General features: G+C 38.1%; 1 protein-coding gene across 1 annotated transcript in view; it reads right to left on the bottom strand.

Moving 5' to 3' along the window:
* The window catches only part of LOC150099030 (metal cation symporter ZIP14-like), a 281,749-nt gene that overhangs the window by 182,609 nt on the left and 80,409 nt on the right, over positions 1 to 18,731 (bottom strand). Inside the window, exon 5 of the mRNA XM_090405794.1 lies at positions 5,030 to 5,316. Within this exon, the coding sequence (XP_090261920.1) occupies positions 5,030 to 5,316 (287 nt within the window). The remainder of the gene's footprint in view (positions 1 to 5,029; positions 5,317 to 18,731) is intronic.

Here is an 18,731-nt window from a genome sequence, read left to right as displayed (position 1 = left end):
TGGAACTATTTTCCCCTCTTTCCATCCCCTCGGGACTAACCCAGACCCAAGACTCAAATTAAACATAATGGTCAAGGGCACTGACAATTCTTTAGCTGCTTCACGTATCACACGAGCAGGTATCCAATTCCACAGATGTATTCACATTATGGTTTTGTAATCTCCTTCATTCCTGCAATATCACCACCTGGATGATATATTCTTCTAAAGTGCTCGCTCAGTTATTTCACTGTATCAACTGATTCTGTTACCTCCCTACCATCAGTGTTGTTTAAAATCATTCTGCCATATACATTTTTTCTTTTACTTGCAACATATCGAAAAAACTGTTTGGGATTCTCTTTAGCTTGCATGGCTAATTTTCTTTCATAATCCGCTTTTGCTTTTCTTACCACACTCGTTACCCTTCTGGCCTGCGCTTTATACCATTCGTGCCTGCAGGTCACCTTTCTCCATAAATTCCCTCCACGGTTGTTTCTTTTTTTTTTTTGCAGCTCAAGCTTAATGGTGTTATTCATCCATTTAACCCCTACTTGATTTACTATTCGGACTCTAGGTATACAGTCATCCATTATCTCCTGCAAACGCTTCTTAACCACCTCCCATGCACTATCAACATCCAGCCCTTGCAGTTTTACATGCCATGGCACTGAACCAAGCAATCTCCTAAGCTTGTCATACTTACCAGCATGGTAATTCCACATGTAACTTGTCTTAATTGAAAATTCCACACATTTAACCACCTCCCAGGTCAAGACCCTATGATCACTCTCACCAATTGGTGAGAGTGATCATAGTCTCACCAATTGGTGAGAGTGATCATGGTCATATTCATTAACAGTCAAATTCTCAGATGCAATTACTAGGTTAAGTACTCTTGAACCCCAAGTGTTTTCCATTACATGCTGTCGCAGATAGTTATCCCTTAATAACTGCACAAAATCCAATTCGTTCCTCCCATGTGTTCTCTCCTCCTTCCACTCAATGTTACCATAGTTGAAATCCCCCCCATAATAATTATCCTCCTTCCACTCATTGCTTCTATTTGTTTATGCATACTATCTCCACCATCTATTCCATCACCTGGTCTATAGCAGCACCCAACTGTATAATTTGTTCTGCTAGTCTCAATCTTAAACCAAATAGCCTCAAATGTGCTCTTTTCTCTATCCTGCAGTTCAACTTCTATTCTCCTTGACTGCAGTTCATCAGCTATCATCAATAACACTTTCCCCCCACATTTTATTCTCCCTGCCCCTCCTGAACACAGTATACCTCTCACATTCTATCCCACTAGCTATATCATCTTCTGTCAGCCATGTTTCACTAATGCCAATAACCTGTGGCCAGGAAGAGCCACCTAAGGCCAAAAATTCTTCCTTCTTGTTCCTAATACTCCTGCCATTAGTATACATGAAATGCAAAAGCCCATTACTCCCACCCCTATCTTGATCCTTATGCTAACTATCCCATTCTGATTTGTTGTCCTTCCTACTAGCTCGGGCATGTTACACATTTATACACTCAACTGCCTCCGCGAGGTCTGCATATTCACCCCCCCCCTTTAATACCTCTAGTTTCCCTGAATCTGAACATCCACTTTCACTATATTCAACAACACGTTTTCCAGTCTCCGCACACCATATCCATTCAGATGCAAACCATCCACTACTATCTCACTCTTTTCTTTTGCTACCTCTAGTAATTCTTTTAAGTCCTCTCTCTCTCTCTCTCATAGCAATTTTTTCTCCTTTTAAATCATTTATTCCTGCCACTTCTATCATTTCTTTCACTCTCTGCTTTTGCACTCTTATAGACTCACTTACATCCTTAATTTTCGCACCTGGTAAGTACAATTTTAACAAATTCTCATCTATTACACCTCTTACTAAAAATCACCATACAACACTCGCTCCTTCATTTTTCTTACATCCTGATCATACTCTTATTTTTCTTATCATACATTTGCTTTTTATTAGCTGATGTGCTTGGTAAACAATTTTGCAAATGCTCCAGCTGCCGCTTATCACTCCGCGCAACCGTGTGATCTCACTCATTGCAACTAATTCTTCATTTTTTTTTATCCATTAAACCATTCTCTCGCTATGTATTTTTACTTTCACTCTCACTTTCAACACCGCTGTCAAAGCTATCTGGTACTACATTGCAAATTCCTATCATATCACTATTCTCTATCACATTCTGACTTTCAACAACGACATCAATCTCGTGACCTGAGACACACTTCAAATCCTCACTTTCCTTACACTTTCAGCACATATTCCCTCCACTATCATTATCGAACCAAACTCCAACCGCTCTCTGCAAAGCGTACATCCCTCAGACGTTACACTGAACAAACTCCCTTATGTTAAAATTTTTGAACAAAGATGGCAATTTTGACGGCATTGTTTTTTTTTCTCATCAGTGCCATGTGCTACTCTATCTATCGTATCTTATCAAAATATTAATTTAAATAATGCAGAAAATACACCAAAAATCACACAGACACACTAAGTTACCAAAAGTAAACAATACTACATTAAGATTCAAGCAAATTTGCCAATTTTTACTCAAAATAACACTTATCTTTTTGGGAGCTCTCTACAAACCCTACACATCGTGCAGCCCTCTATCCTCTGAACCAATGACCAGGTCCAACACGCTCACACCACGTGTCCCTTCAGTTATGTGCTGTTTCGAGTAATTATTTCGTAGAAGATGTATGAATTCCATTTCCTTTTGCCACATGATATTTCCTCTTTCCAATTGATATCACCATAATTAAAATCCCCCATAATAATCACTAACCCTGCACTCACTGCACTAATTGGTTGATGCATGAATTTAATATCACCCCCTATACTCCCTGGCCTATAGCAGCAACCAACTGTATATTTGGTTGCATTGGTCACTATTTCGCACCAGACCACCTCAAATGTACTATCATCTTGATTGGCTGCAACTCATCAGCTATCATCAATAGTACTCCACCCCCATTCTATCTTCTTTATAGAATGAAAATACTGTACCCATCACATTCAATTCCAGTGACCACATCTGCTGACAGCCAAGTTTCACTAATGCCTAGAACATTTGGTGAGATTGCACTGACTAATGCCAAAAATTCTTCCCTCTTATTTCGAATGCTTCTTGCATTTGTATACAAAAATTGCAGATTCCCTTTAGTTCTTGATTTTTATCCAGTCTATTCTGCAATTTATTCCACGAATAAGGATCAACAAACATACAATCACTGCGTAAGTTTCTCCCTCTTACACTCAATCTATTCAATTTTAGTTTCCTGCCCATTACTTCAACTTGTTCAGAAAACAGTAACTTTTTCAATCGCTTATGACCTCCCATGTTCAGATGCAGCCCATCTCTTGCATATAGCTGTCTTTTTTCTTCAAACACACTCCAGACCTCTTTTTTTTTTTGCACATTCTTGCAACGATATCATTCATTATCATCGCTCATCTACTTAACTCGTAATTGTCAAAACGAGGCAGCACACACTCTATTCTCCCATTGACACTTTTCTTCTTCACGATATCTAACAACGTTCTTAAAAATCTTTTGCTACCTGATTTATACCACCACTCAGGTCATTTGTAACCACCATAACTATCATCTTTTCTGCATCATGCCCTCTCTTTATTGCTAAAGCCACTCTCTCTATTCCACCAGCCAAGCACTCCTCAGGCATACTGCTCTCCATACCCTTAATCATAGAATCACCATATATTTTACCACTCAATTTTATTCAAGTCCAAACAAGAGTCACTCACGGCCTCATTTTCTATGCTATTCAGCATGACTCTCCCAGTTTCATTACTCAATGCTCTTTTACTTACTCCCTCACTCTCACGACATCTTGTTTCTTCTAGACCTCTTGTGCTTTCATTGTGTTGACTCCCAATCACTCCCATACTATTTATTTTTTCATCAATTCATCAATCACCGAAGAAACTGCTATACTAAATTCTGTTACTTCAGCTAGAATAATCTCCATAGTCCTAATTTCTCTATTCAACCCTTTTAACTCTAATTTAATTTCCAGAACCTCCTTACTGAGCACTTCCAATTCCTCTTGCAAAAGAGGAAGGTCACTTTTCATTTTCCCGAAATCCTGCCAAAGTTCATCCGCTACAGTCCAGACGTCTTCTTCCATCCCCAATCGCTCCAGCCTATCCCGACACTTCTCACACACAGCGAAGTTTTCATTCTTCTCATTTAGCCAAATAAATAGTGAAATGCTCATAGGTAAAAGAAGCAGGTGATTCTAATAATCACAGTATCCATACCAACAGATGGGATATTGGTATCCACAAGGTTATCCTCAGATGCAAGGCTAATTTATGCAGATGTATAATACCCAAATGGTCAATATTATGGACAAGAATTTGGAGTTTGAAATTATACTTAGGGAAAATGGTATGGAAAAGGCTGTTCCAAAGGAGAGATATAAGGAATGACAGAAGAGGATGAGAAGTTGGTTTGAGTGGGAATGCAAATGGCATGGCAAGGACTTCCAGGTTAGCCACAGATGGCAGCAGTGGCAGCAGCTCAGAGCCAAATGGGTCAAGGACTGCAACAACCAGGAATGATTGGTGCCTACCCTATGCAACAATACCAGGCTCAATAACCCTTTATTTTGAGGGCCAGATAAATGCAGCCCTATATTAGTCACTCAGACAAGGAACTCCGAACTATACCTAACTTTTGGACCTGCAAACCAGGCAGGAGTCCTGACATGAACTCTAATGAATATATATGGACAGACTTTGTTTAAATTGTTTGGAGTGGGGGATGGGGAGAGACTTTGGTGACTGAGTTTGGCCCATATGTCTCACTCCTGTGTGAGTGAGTGAGTGAGTGTGTGTGTGTGTGTGTGTGTGTGTGAGAGAGTGTGTGTGTGTGTGAGAGTGTGTGTGTGTGAGAGTGTGTGTGTGCGTGAAAAATTGTTAAAATAGTTTAACATTCACAAGGTAAGTTAACAATATTTTTAAGTTTATTTTAAAATTACCTCAGAGGCCAAACTTTTGTGAAGATGGTCATTTAAAGCAATTAAAGTATTTCTTCTGTTTCGAACCATTTTTGTACCTATGTTGCCATTTAAATTTACATATAATGACATATTTCCTTCTGTTTTGCTCTCATTTTTTAATATTGGAAGATCTTGTTTAAATGAAGTCTTATCTGCCACTGTATCCTGAAATAGTATTCTTTCACAATTGTTCTCAATTACTGCATGAGGATTCCATGTGGATTTCTCATCTTGACTTTTGAGGTCATTCAATAGTTTTTCAAAACCTTAAAAAAAAAATAAAAACATTAAATTTACTGCCTTATAAAATTAAGATTTAAGTTTAGAAATTAAACAAGATCTTTAAAGTGACACTGACCCACGAAAATTATGTCAATTTATATAATTAGAAGTGGTTAATTTGGGAAAGTGGGAAGACCAGAAATCACATAACCATATAAATTAGAATCTAGTTATTTTAGCGGAGTGAGATTAAATTTAAAAGAAAATTTTAGAAAAAATATCATTCAACTCTTTTCTAGCTTTAAAACAAAACAGCAAAACTTTACACAAAACAATGTCAAAATACCATACACGTATCTGAAATACTTGCTAACTGCTTTCAGCACTTTCTTTTGTATATGAAGAGGAAGAAAACTTCTTTTCCACATACTGGATAAAATTATGTAATTGGATAAATTGAGATGAGATGCTTGGAGAGAGGGGCTCTAAGAGGAAAAGTAGAGGGTATAAAAAATGAGTTGATTTGTATATGTTAAGTGATGTAAGACAGACAAGCATAGGAATGAAAGTTATGGGAATAATAGAAGGGGGATGGGGAAAGAGAGAGGGAAGGAGAATTGGGAGAGGGAATGAAAGTTAGGAGTCCAACAGGAAGGGATGGGGAGATCTGTGAGCAAGGAATGAATGAATCTGTGAGGAGAAATACATGATGATTCAGTGATTAATAGTGTACAGAATAGAATGCTAAAGTGCATGCCTGTAGAAATGGTATGTGCATGTTTGCCATGCTGTGACTATGGCAATAAAGCAAGGCAAGAATGTGGATGAGATTATAATGATGCCTGGAACAAATGTGAGAGAAAGCATGAAACAGGTGGTGACAGAGCCGAAGTTAATATTAGGAACTGTGTAGCAGAAAAAATGTAAGAGAAAATAGCGAATGTATTGCCCAGAATTTAGGAAAGTAGCAGTAATGAATGACACGAGAGCAAGCATGGATACTTGGAGTACATTTGTAGATAGAGCTATGTGCGAGAGAAAGGGACTGTATTTGATCATGGAAGGACAAGCATTTGGAGAGTTATTTTTTGAAAGCCAATTTTAAGGCAAGGAATCTAGAGTTGCTGTGGATGGTAACAGGAATGCCTCCTATTGTGTAAGTCAATTGGGAGATGGAAGAATTTATGATATATTACGGAGTCAAATGGAGTTCGGGAGAAGATGGATAACAGAAGATAAGGAAATAGTGATAATACACTTATTCTTCTCTATACCAATTTATTCCCTTTATTCTCCAAGAATATCAGGAATAAAGGGAATAAATTGGTATAGAGGGAATAGAGAAGAATAAGTGTATTATTACTATTTCCTTATCTTCTGTTATCCATCTTCTCAAATGTAAAGTGGGCGATCATTATTAGAGCTTAGCTATAGCACTATAAAATGGAAGAGGAAACATACACACAGTAGTATTACCACCTAGACTTTCACAAATATGGATGTAACAGCAAAATTCCAACTTCTAGTCTACTGGTTGAACAGAAACACTATCTAATCAGTTTACCACTATCAACCCATATGGAGATACGGGGTTTTTCAACCAGAAATTAAGGTTTTTCATCCTCCAGAACAGGCAAACCAGCCCCATGAATACAGATGGATTACAGTCATGAATGCATCCCAGCCATATGCCAGTGCCAGCCCAGATAAAATTGGGGGGGGGGGGGGAGCAATGGGGAACTACCCTGTAAAAATCGCACCACGAATAATTTGTGGGCAATGCCTACAAAGTCACCTACAGTCGGAAATGACAAAGGGAAAATCATCTCAGATCAGACCCAGTTGTTTGACAGTATCAACTTTTGGAGAGAGTTAAAGAGTGGTGATATCAGATTTCTTCAAGAAGATTTAGAATTTTTTGTTAGGGGAAAAGAAAAGAAAAAAAAAGAAGCAAACATTCAAACATTTTTTTCCCCTCCTTCAAGTCTGATTTCCCATCACCTAGTATTTACAATATATTATGCACACAGTTTCATAGCAAGTTTATCACTTATTATCATTATCAAATTCCTGACATGTACCCTCAAGGGGTGTACAGAATATGATAGTACTACATGAAAAACCTACATCATTACTAACTTCCTATCTACAATTCTCCTCCAAATCAGTCTGTTAATTGTCTAGACTCCAACATTATCAGATCTTATATTTCTATCGTCAAAGGCACTTTGTACCGTATCAATCCACCTATATCTTAGTCTTCCTCTGGGTCATTTTCCTACCAACCTGGCAGAGAACACTTGTTTTGCTAATCTTTCCTCGTCCATTCTGTTTAAGTGACCATACCACTGGAGATTAGCTCTACTAATGCATTCTGGATGCTGACAATGTCTAGTTCTTTCCTAACATCCTTGTTTTTAATATGATATTGCCATTGATGCCATCTGTTCACACCCTCTAATCTTTTTCAGGACTCTCGTATCTATGGTCTCTAGTCGTTGGTCAAATGTTTTACTTCTGACCCAGCTCTCAGATCCATAAGTTCAAACTGGTTTAAACACAGTCTTGTATACAGCTAATTTAGTGTTCCAACTAATTTCAATCTTATTCCATACGAATTTATTCAATTGACTTCCTACCATACCAGCTTTATTGATTCTGTTGTCTATTTCGATATTTAATTTACCATCTTCACTAAAAATCGTGCCTAAGTAGCAAAAATGTTTTACTTGTTCCACAAGCTCTCCGTTCATAACTCAGTTGACATTTTCAACAATTCTACCTATTTTCATTGTCTTTGTCTTTTTATTACTAACCTTCATGCCATATCTATTACAACAGTTATTCAATTTAGTTGGGGAATCTTGCAGCCTTGTAGCAGATTTATTTAAAAGTATAACATCGTCCGCATAAAGCAAAGAGCTGACATTAACATCTCCAATTCTGATATCATGTTTAATACTACTTTCCTTCATAATGTAATTCATATAGATAATGAATAACAGAGGGGATAATGTACATCCTTGTCTCACACTAGATTTAACATTAAACCATCTTCCTGTACTTCCTTCAATTCTAACTGCTGACATGCAACTCAAATAAAGACTAAATATTGCTTGATATAATGCCCCATTGACACCATATAACTGTAGCATATAGAATAGCTTCTCTCTTAGCACCTTGTCATATGCCTTTTCCAGATCGACAAAACTTAAATACAGATCTTTGTTATATTCCCATGCTTTCTCAACTATTTGTCGCAAAGTGAAGATCTGATCCTGACAACCACTATTTGGACTGAATCCAGCTTGTTCTTCACCAAGCTTTTCTTCCACAATTCTTCTCAACCGTTTCTCAAGTATACTGACATAAATCTTGCCAGGAACATTGAGTAGGAAAATACTCTAATTCTCACATTCAGTTTTATTTCCCTTTTTATATATGGGTACTATCAGAGCTCTACTCCAATCATCATGATATCTTTATCTCCCGTTTTCATGTCACCTTTATCATCTCTAACTCCTTTTACAGCACTCTTTCATCCATTTCTAAGATTCTTCAACAACCTCCAGAATATCTTACAACCTTCTTGATATTTATTTTCTATATTCTTGCCAAAGTCTTCCAATGACTTTTGTTTAGCTAGTTTTACACAGTGTTTAGCTTTCTTACATTTGTCTCTGTATTCTCTAAGAGCACAAGCTGCCTTATTTGCCAAGTACTTTTGATATGCTTTCTTCTTTTCCTTCACTGCCTCTTTAACTTCCTGCGTTCACCATGGAGTTCTGCTTTTTCTATCCTTGCAGACAACCTCACCACATGCCTCTCTGGCTGAATCAATCAGGGTTTTCTTCAAGGTTTGCTTTTGAATCTCCAAGGTTGGTTCTTGTTCTCAAACTCTTTCATTTTTTCTTCAATAATCTTTGTGTATTTTAGTCTACAGTTCACATCTGAGAGCTGCTCAACTTTTATTTGCTTTAAAACTTTCTTACATGTTATTCTTTTCAATATGAAATTCAATGTCCTGCTCAAGACTAAATAGTGATCACTTCCAATTTCAAATCCTTGGTACACTCAGGTGTCCTGCACCAGGGAGAAAACATCAATATCAACAATAACATAGTCAATGAGATTTTTCTTATTCCTTGCCTCTTCTCTCCATGTGAATGTGTGCACATTTTTATGTTGGAACATGGTGTTAGTAATAACCAGTCCATGTCCTGAGCAGAACTCCAACAAGTATTTCCCATTATTATTAGATTCGTTCTTTTCTCCAAATTTTCCCAAAATATTTTTGTATGTCTGACAATCATTTCCTGCTGTGCTACTGAGATCCCCAACAAGGACCAACTTTCCCTTTTTCATTGTGTCAGTTGCTTTCTCTAGAGCATCAAAAAATTCCTCCACTTCTACTTTGGTAGAACCTTCTGTGGGACCATAGGCACAAATAAGTCTCATTGTCCAATTCCACATTCTGATATTTGTCCACATCACTCTACTTGAGACTGCCTGCCATTCAACAAGATTAGCCTCGTATTTTGTGTTGAATACTATGGCTACTCCTTCTTTTCCTTGATTGCCATTGCCTGAATATAACATTTTGTATTTATTGCTCAGAAAGATCTCACCAGTTTTGGTCTTTTTTGTTTCAGTCATCCCTATTATGTCGATCTGGAACTTATCTAATTCCTCAGCTAGCTCCATTTCTTTGCCATTCAGGCTTCTTATGTTGATAGCATCGATCTTTAACTCTAGTGGCTTAAACCAGTATACAAAACGATGGTACAACATGACAAAATTTCATGCCAGCTGGGGCGTCGCCCGGTTAAACAAGGCCTCTGTTGTGTGATGTTGACTTGGGGTGTGCTTTCAGATTTGTTCCAGTAGCTGACTTTTTGCTGTTTGCCCTGGTTCCCTGGTGAAAACAACGGAGGCCTTGTTTAACTGGGCGACGCCCCAGCTGGCATGAAATTTTGTCATGTTGTACCATCGTTTTGTATACTGGTTTAATCCAATAAGAATACAATTTGGTTGGTTAAATCCCAAATTGCCAGCCGATCCTCGTTCGTTCAGTATCCAGGTAGATACCCAATAGGGTGCACCACAAGAAGGTGAGGATTGAACATTAGGTCAAAAGCCCTGGTCGGTTCTCTGCATTCCTTTAAAGGCTATGTGGAGGTCTCCTCTCAGTTATACAGATTTGACCCTTAAGCACCCCATCACTTATTGTTATTATTATTCGTGACACTTTCAAGGAGTCCGAAGACTCATCGTGGGAGGACACCTATTGTACAACTCTCGGTCTCCACCACTATAACCAATCATCTACATCAGCGCCATCTACTGCCCACCACCACAGCTAGTATTCTTCGTCTGTAAATTGAGTGTATTCTGAAGAGCCAATTTATCTGTATGTGGGATGAAAAACCAGAGTTTCCGGGAGGAAAATACCCTGCTGCCTCCTTATAAGATCGGCTAACTCACCTTCGATTGAAAAAGTCCATATAAAGATTCCTACCATCATGACGAGACTCGAGCTTAGGCCTTTTCCAATTGAAGGGCACAACATACCGTTGTTCTTCAAATTTCACTACGGATTGCACATGACATATCTGGTATGTAGAACTATGTGTTCTAAGCAGATGAGAATGTGACTTGGGTGCGATGGTTGCCTGAATCCTAAAATTCAAAGGAAGATCAGAGTTAATTGTAGTTATTGCAAGAGTCTACTGATCTGCTGATTAAGCCAATGATTAGACCATTGCTGTGTGTGCAGATCTGGTCACTTGTTTTCCCTCACAATGAAGAAAACAGGAAATATTCAGGCATGAGCAATTAATGCAATAATATTAAGAAGTCCCAACGGAATAACTCATTACAGGAAGTCTCACTCAGCTAACAGCATACTGAGCCTCTTTCATTCACCCTCTAAGAATTTACCATCCTCTTAACCTCTACATGTAAAAGAAAGGCTTAGATGTTGTTCATCTCATAATAATTGCTTAATGGTATAACCAAAACAAAGAGGGAAAAAATACATGTATTAAACTCACTAATATTTCATGGGTTTTCTACCTGGCATCAGAGCATAAAGATAACTCTGACAGGCATACAGCAATTATTATTATCCAGGTCCATGGAGTCTAAAGACTCATTGGGAGGTCCTTCCTAAGAAAAACAAAGTCTATCAAGACTCATCGAGGGTAGGTCCCCCCCCCCCTAAGAAACACAAAGTCTATCATACCACTCCTTAAATTCATTGACTGTTCTAGCTCTCTCCACTCCATCAGGCAATGCATTCCATGGTTCAACCACCTTCCATGCAAAGAAACCAGTCCTCACTCTCTTGCTCACGGTTTCCTTTCGTAACTTCCAGGGATGGCCTCTTGTCATCACTCCTTCCCGCTGTGTGACCAAGCAAATGAATTCCCCAGTGTCAACCCTGTAACCACCTTTCAACAGTTTAAAAGTCTCAATCATATCACCTCTCCTTCTCCTATCCACCAAACTCTACAGTCCACATTCCCCCAGCCAATCCTCATAACTAACATTGTACAGTACTGAAACCATCTTTTGTTATCTTCCTTTGCACCCTTTCCACAATTAATTTATCCCCTTCAAATCCTGGGGACCAAATCTGAGAACAATAGTCTAAGTGTGGTCTGATCAGAGTCTTATACAACGGAATGATAACCCTTTTATCTCTGCAGTTCAGTGTCCTTCTCATTATTGCAGCAATCCTCTGTGTTACCTTCACCACCTTTGCAATATGTCCCCTAAATTCCAGGTTTGTATCAATCATCAACAACAGATCTAGTCTCCTCTACTTCCATAGAGTATGCAGCATTACATCGATGTTTCCCAAACCTCAAGACCTTACATTTTGCTGCATTAAACTGACACCCCATTCATTTGCCCATCTATCTAGCTTATTCAAATCCTCTTGCAGGGCTACCACATCTGCACTATTACTAATAATCCTTCCCAGCTTTGCATCATCTGCAAACAACTGAATAGCTCCTTGCAATCCACTGACAATGTCACTGATATAAAGGTTAAACAATATAGGTCCCAGTACTGAGCCCTGTGGGACCCCACTTGTAACCCTCTGCCTCCTTGAAACTGCCCCACCATACACAACAACTCTCTGATAACTACAATAAACTAAGTAATTGTAGAAATAGTTTAAATTGTAACACCTAACGTCCTTACATGGTACCTTTTGCAGGTTGCATAACTACTAAAGCTAATTTAGAGAAGTCCAGCTAAAATGATAATGGTCTTAAAATGATAATCTCTCACATTTCAGTAAATTAATACAACCATAATTATTGAGATTGGGAGAGGGCTTAATAACTGATACCGATTCTAAGAATAGCCCTCTCAGACCTGTAACAATTTCTATGTAATATAGAACTGTTTTTTTTTTTTTGTTTAACTTACATTGGGCCGTATTAGGACTTTAGTCTTGTGTTGTATGCTGCAATTACTTATACTAGCCCCACTGTTACACCAGATTGTGGTTGTCTCATATTTGTAACAAACTTTGTTTGTGTGCTCTGAAGATGCTGGATATAATACCAGTGAAATATTAGCTTTTAAGTTAATAAATAGTTATTTTCTTATCAATCTGTGTTTGCATCAATACCATTTAAATCCAAATCAACATGTGTGACGAACACATAAGCCTATCCATGCATGTAATATAGAAATTTGTCACCATCTGATAGACTATCCAGAGAACAATATACCAATCAGAGCTTGCCATACAGATGATCTTGGATTTAATTTTTGTGTTGTTCAAGGTGAATGTTAAGTGATCTACCAGTCTGTACAAAGTAGGCTAAACTGCAGACACAAAGAACTTTATACTACACACTCCTGGATGTTCAAGAGAATGTAGTCTATCTTTAAAACACATGAAAGTAGCTAGCTGAATAAAAGGTTTGAAAGTAGTACGGAACTATTTTCTCTCACCGGTTTTGCTGAAATCCTGTAGGTTGGGTGTAGGAGAATGTGTGTGTGTGTGTGTGTGTGTGTGTGTGTGTGTGTGTGTGTGTGTGTGTGTGTGTGTGTGTGTGTGTGTGTGTGTGTGTTCATATAATATTTTATCCGTTTTGTTTTATATGGGCTGTAGCCATTGGCTAAGAATGTGTGCAAAGTGTTGCCTGGGCTCAGTTTCAAGAGCTGTGTCATTTGATCCAACAGCCCTGACTTGGTGAGTAAGTGTTTTGAGAATGCCATACTGTCAGGAAGGGTGGTGGTGGTGGTGGTGATTCTTTATATAAATACCTACCAGTGTGAGTGGTAAGTATTTAGATGGGTTTTCTAGAAAGAGAAGGATAATGAGCCATTAGGAAGTCATGTCGCTAATATATCTAAAAAGAGGAAACATTACTTTCTTTTTGTATGGTGAAGTTTATTTTAGGATGTTGGCCATTAAGATGCACCAAAAACATATCTAATGTGTTTGTACCACGAGGCCAAACAACAAACATCAATATAGTGCAGCCAAACTACTGGTTTTGGTATAGCTGTGTTGAACGCTTGATTTTTCAAAATGATCCATATACAAATATACAAACCTCTGTTTCCATATTTTTCCTCCCCATAAGAAATAACCTGCATATGTGACAAAGAAATTACTCTAAAACCTAAGCCTTATATCAAACTACCCCAGGACCTTAAAATTCACAAATCCAATACCCCACCCCTTCTTTCATCTATTAATATGTAGTATAGACACCTACAAAATGGCTAAACATTTATCCAAATCACTTGCATCCTTTACAGGCAACTCTCCCTCATCTATTTCAAATTCTTTGCACTTTAAAGCATTAATAGTAAATAGAAAATGAATAATTCAGTTATTTTGGAAGTGGAAGAATATTTTGAGGCTCTAGAGAAAGCTACTGACAAAATGAAAAAGGAAAAGTTGGTCCTTGTTGGGGATCTAAATAGCAGAGTAGGAAGTGATTGTGAGACATACAAAAATATTTTGGGAAAATTTGGAGAAAAGAGCAAAGCTAATAATAATGGCAAGTACCTGTTGGATTTCTACTCAAGACATGGACTGGTTATTACTGACACCATGTTCCAACATAAAAATGTGAACAAATTCACATGGAGAGAAGAGTCAAGGAATAAGAAAAGTCTCATTGACTATGTCATTGTTGATAGTGATGTTTTTTCCCTGGTGCAGGACACCAGAGTGTACAGAGGATTTGAAGATCCTATTATCAGAATGGATTCGCCTTCTTCTGACATGCACAGAAGTGTTGAGGGGTCTCACATCTTTGGTTGCATAGTAATATCGGTTCCATGAGAAGTACAAAGAACTGGCAAGGAGGGCGACTGTTGGTAAGGGTAGCAAAAAGTACATTACGAGCAGCAGTTAGATGATGAAGCCAAAAAACCTGGAGTTCTTTTGATATATAAAAGGATAACTGTGGAGGATATAGTTGAGATATTAAAGGGAGCATTCATAAAGGTATTTCATCCTTGTGAATATGACTGCTCTCAAACTCCACTTATATGGAGTTTGAGAGCAGTGGCAGGAGAGGAGAAACTGAGTGAACAAGAAATATATGGTGCATTGAGTAAAACTGAGGTTAATAAGGCTGAGGGGACCTGACATATCAGCATGTTTTGAATGTACATGTAGGGAAGTTGACATTACCTTGTCATGCTTGTTTAACCACCTAAATGGCCATATGGATAAAATATTCTTGGTTGGATAAAATATATCCAAAATATTGGCATCATATCCATCTATTTTGATAGTATTGAAATATCAATTTCAATGGACGCTTTGTGTTCTTGTAATTATTGATGTGTAAGCATGTTAAGGGTGGTTTGGCAGTTAATGAGTCTTATACTTGGTCAGGTTCCAAGGAGTAGAATGAATGCAAGATTGTATTGCTTTATGAGGGATGCGACAGAACTGAAGCTTCAAATTATAAGCCAATTTGTGTGCCAGATGTGATTAAAGTGTTAGAGAGGTTAGTGGGAACCAGGATCTAGAAATGGGTTGACAGTGGTATTCTCTCTCTCTCTCTCTCTAAGAAACAGCACATATTTCCTAAAGTAAGGTCATGTTTTTTGTAATCTGCTTACTTATAACAGTAAGGTGAGAGATGCTGGAAGTTTTTCCATTTGGTTATACTACAAATTAGATACCAAGAAATTATATACTTGGTTTAATAATTTATCCAAGTGTAAGCAAACAAAGTTTGCACGTGAAATATAATCAGGACCAGGGCAATTTGTATATAGAAGCTAATGGCTTCACATCGTTTGCCCACAGTATCCCATGATGCAAAGCGCATATCATTATGAGTATATATAATGTTATGCATTATGAGAAGGGTCACTACCCAGACAAGTTTCGACCTTTATTGAGGTCTCGTCAATGTGAGCCAGACCTAGAGACAACACTAAGGTTGAAGTAATGCAGAAATCATTTTTTCATATACAAATTGCCAAAAGGTATCACACCTTATTATTAAAATCGCCAGCCTGGCTGGCCAAGTGGTTGGCGTGTCCGCTCTCCAGTCAAGAGGCTGCAGGTTCAAATCCTACCATGGGCATGGATGTTTGCGATTGTCTGTGAAAATACTAGAGGTGGTATTTAGCAGTAGATGGCACTGGTGGTTCGTTGTAGTTAGTAGAGACAGAAAGCTGTAGAGTAAGTGCCCTTCCTCGATGAGTCTTTGGACTCCCTGGAGGTGTCATGTAGTAATAATAATAATAATAAAATACTCTGGATTAGAGATAGTTGTTGGAAGTGTTTCCACCTGGTTATACTACGAATTAAAGATACCAAGAAATTATATACTTGGTTTAATTCTTTATCCAAGTGTAAGCAAACAAAGTTTGCACCTGAAATATAATCAGGAACTAAGACAAGTGATGTGAAGTCATTAGCTTCTATATATGAGTTGCCCTAGTCCTGATTATATTTCAAGTGCAAACTTCGTTTGCTTACACTTGGATAAAGGATTAAACCAAGTATATAATTTCTTGGTATCTTTAATTTGTGAGAGATGTATTGGACAAGGGAGACATAATACACAGTAGTATAAATATATTTCACAGTGGCTTTTGATAGACTGTCACATAAGTTGATAGTTAAAACTAGTACAGACAGGGCTGGATATTAGATGAGTACACTGGATTGGAGATTGACTGTCTGATAGGTATCAGCAAGTTGTATGGGAAAGTATATCCCAGAAGAGGAGGTTTACTAGTGGTATATCTCAAGGGGGGGGGGTCTCTTTGGGGATGATTGCTGCTTAACCTGTATGTTAATGATATTGGAGAAGATATGCATGGGGATATTCAGATGTTTGCAGATGATGCAAAGCTGGGAAGAACTGCAAGGAGCAGAGTAGATATGAAGAAAGATTGAGAAGATGGAATTTACTAATCTAGCAGATAGGAGTGATATGAAATAGTTTTGCATGTGGATTCTTATTAAAGTTGAAGAGGTTTCTTTACAATGATGGGGGAACAGGAGATCATCCTTAGAGGCGGTATAAGGACAATGTGAGCAAAGAGGTTAGAAGCAGGTTTATTGCAAGGAGAGTGGTGCATCATTAGAACACATTGCCTAAGAATCTCCCACAATTACTGCTTATTATTATTTATATCGCTGCTTCATGGAGTCAAAAGACTCACTGCAGGTGACACACTATCCATTAACACAATACCTCAGCAGCGCACTCAAGATTTAATCTTGGCATCAGAAGCCTGGAGAAATTACTTCTTGGTATGAGACAATGTACAGAATCAGGGAAGCGAGATCATCAAGGGAGGAATGGGAAAACGTGTGTGAAAGTTCAGCTATGGTATACAAAAGTGATAAAGATATAAATGACTTAGAACATGGTTGGGGTGCTTAAGGGTCAAAGCTGTATAACTTAGAGGGGACCTCCACATTGCCTTTAAAGAAATGCAGAGACCCGACCAGGGTTTCTCACCTAATATCCAATCCTCACTTTCTTGTGGTGTACCCTGTTGGGTATCTACCTGGATACTTAATGAACGAGGATGGGTTGGCAATTTGGGATTTAGATGACCAAATTATATTCTTATTGGTTTAAACCAATATACAAAATGATGGTACAAACGTGACAAAATTTCATGCTGGCTGGAGCGTTGCCTGGTTAAACAAGGCCCCCCCCCCGTTGTTTTCACCAGGGAACCAGGGCAAACAGCAAAAAGTCAGCTACTGGAACAAATTTGAAAGCACACCCCAACTCAACATCACCAGAGTTAAAGATCGGTACTATCAACATAAGAAGCCTGAATGGCAAAGAAATTGAGCTAGCTGAGGAATTGGATAAGTACCAGATCGACATAATAGGGGTGGCTGAAACAAAAAAGACAAAAACTGGCGAGATCTTTCTGAGCAATAAATACAAAATGTTATATTCAGGCAATGATAATCAAGGAAAAGAAGGAGTAGCCATAGTGTTCAGGACAAAATATGAGGCTCATCTTGAATGGCAGGCAGTGTCAAGTAGAGCGATGTGGGCAAATATCAGAATGGGGAATTGGACAATGAGATTTGTGCCTATGGTCCCACAGAAGGCTCTACTAAGGTAGAAGTGGAGGAATTTTTTGAGGCTCTAGAGAAAGCTACTGACACAATGAAAAAGGAAAAGTTGGTCCTTGTTAGGGATCTAAATAGCAGAGTAGGAAGTGATAGACATATAAAAATGTTTGGGGAAAATTTGGAGAAAAGAGCAAATCTAATAATAATAGCAAATACCTGTTGGATTTCTGCTCAGGACATGGAACATGGTGTTAGTAATAACCAGTCCAACATAAAAATGTGCACACATTCACATGGAGAGAAGAGGCAAGGAATAAGAAAAATCTCATTGACTATGTTATTGTTGATAGTGATGTTTTCTCCCTGGTGCAGGACACCAGTGTACAGAGGATTTGAAATTGGAAGCAATCACTATTAGTCTTGAGCAGGATAAAATTGAATTTCATATTGAAAAGAATAACATGTAAGAAAGTTTTAAAGCAAATAAAAGTTGAGCAGCTCTCAGATGTGAACTGTAGACTAAAATACACAAAGATTATTGAAGAAAAAATGAAAGAGTTTGAGAACAAGAACCAACCTTGGAAATTCAAAAGCAAACCTTGAAGAAAACCCTGATTGATTCAGCCAGAGAGGCATGTGGTGAAGTTGTCTGCAAGGATAGAAAAAGCAGAACTCCATGGTGGACACAGGAAGTTAAAGAGGCAGTGAAGGAAAAGAAGAAACCATATCAAAAGTTCCTGGGAAATAAGTCAGCTTGTGCTCTTAGAGAATACAGAAACAAATGTAAGAAAGCGAAACACTGTGTAAAACTAGCTAAACAAAACTCGTGGGAGGACTTTGGCAAGCACATAGAAAATAAATATCAATAAATAATATTGAAGAAGCTTAGAAATGGACGAA

This window comes from Typopeltis vanoorti, chromosome 15, assembly GCF_054136105.1.
Source record: "Typopeltis vanoorti isolate ZY-2024b chromosome 15, IOZ_Tvanoo_1.0, whole genome shotgun sequence".
In the NCBI taxonomy this organism is placed as follows: domain Eukaryota; kingdom Metazoa; phylum Arthropoda; class Arachnida; order Uropygi; family Thelyphonidae; genus Typopeltis; species Typopeltis vanoorti.
This window is presented reverse-complemented; position numbering and strand designations above follow the sequence as displayed.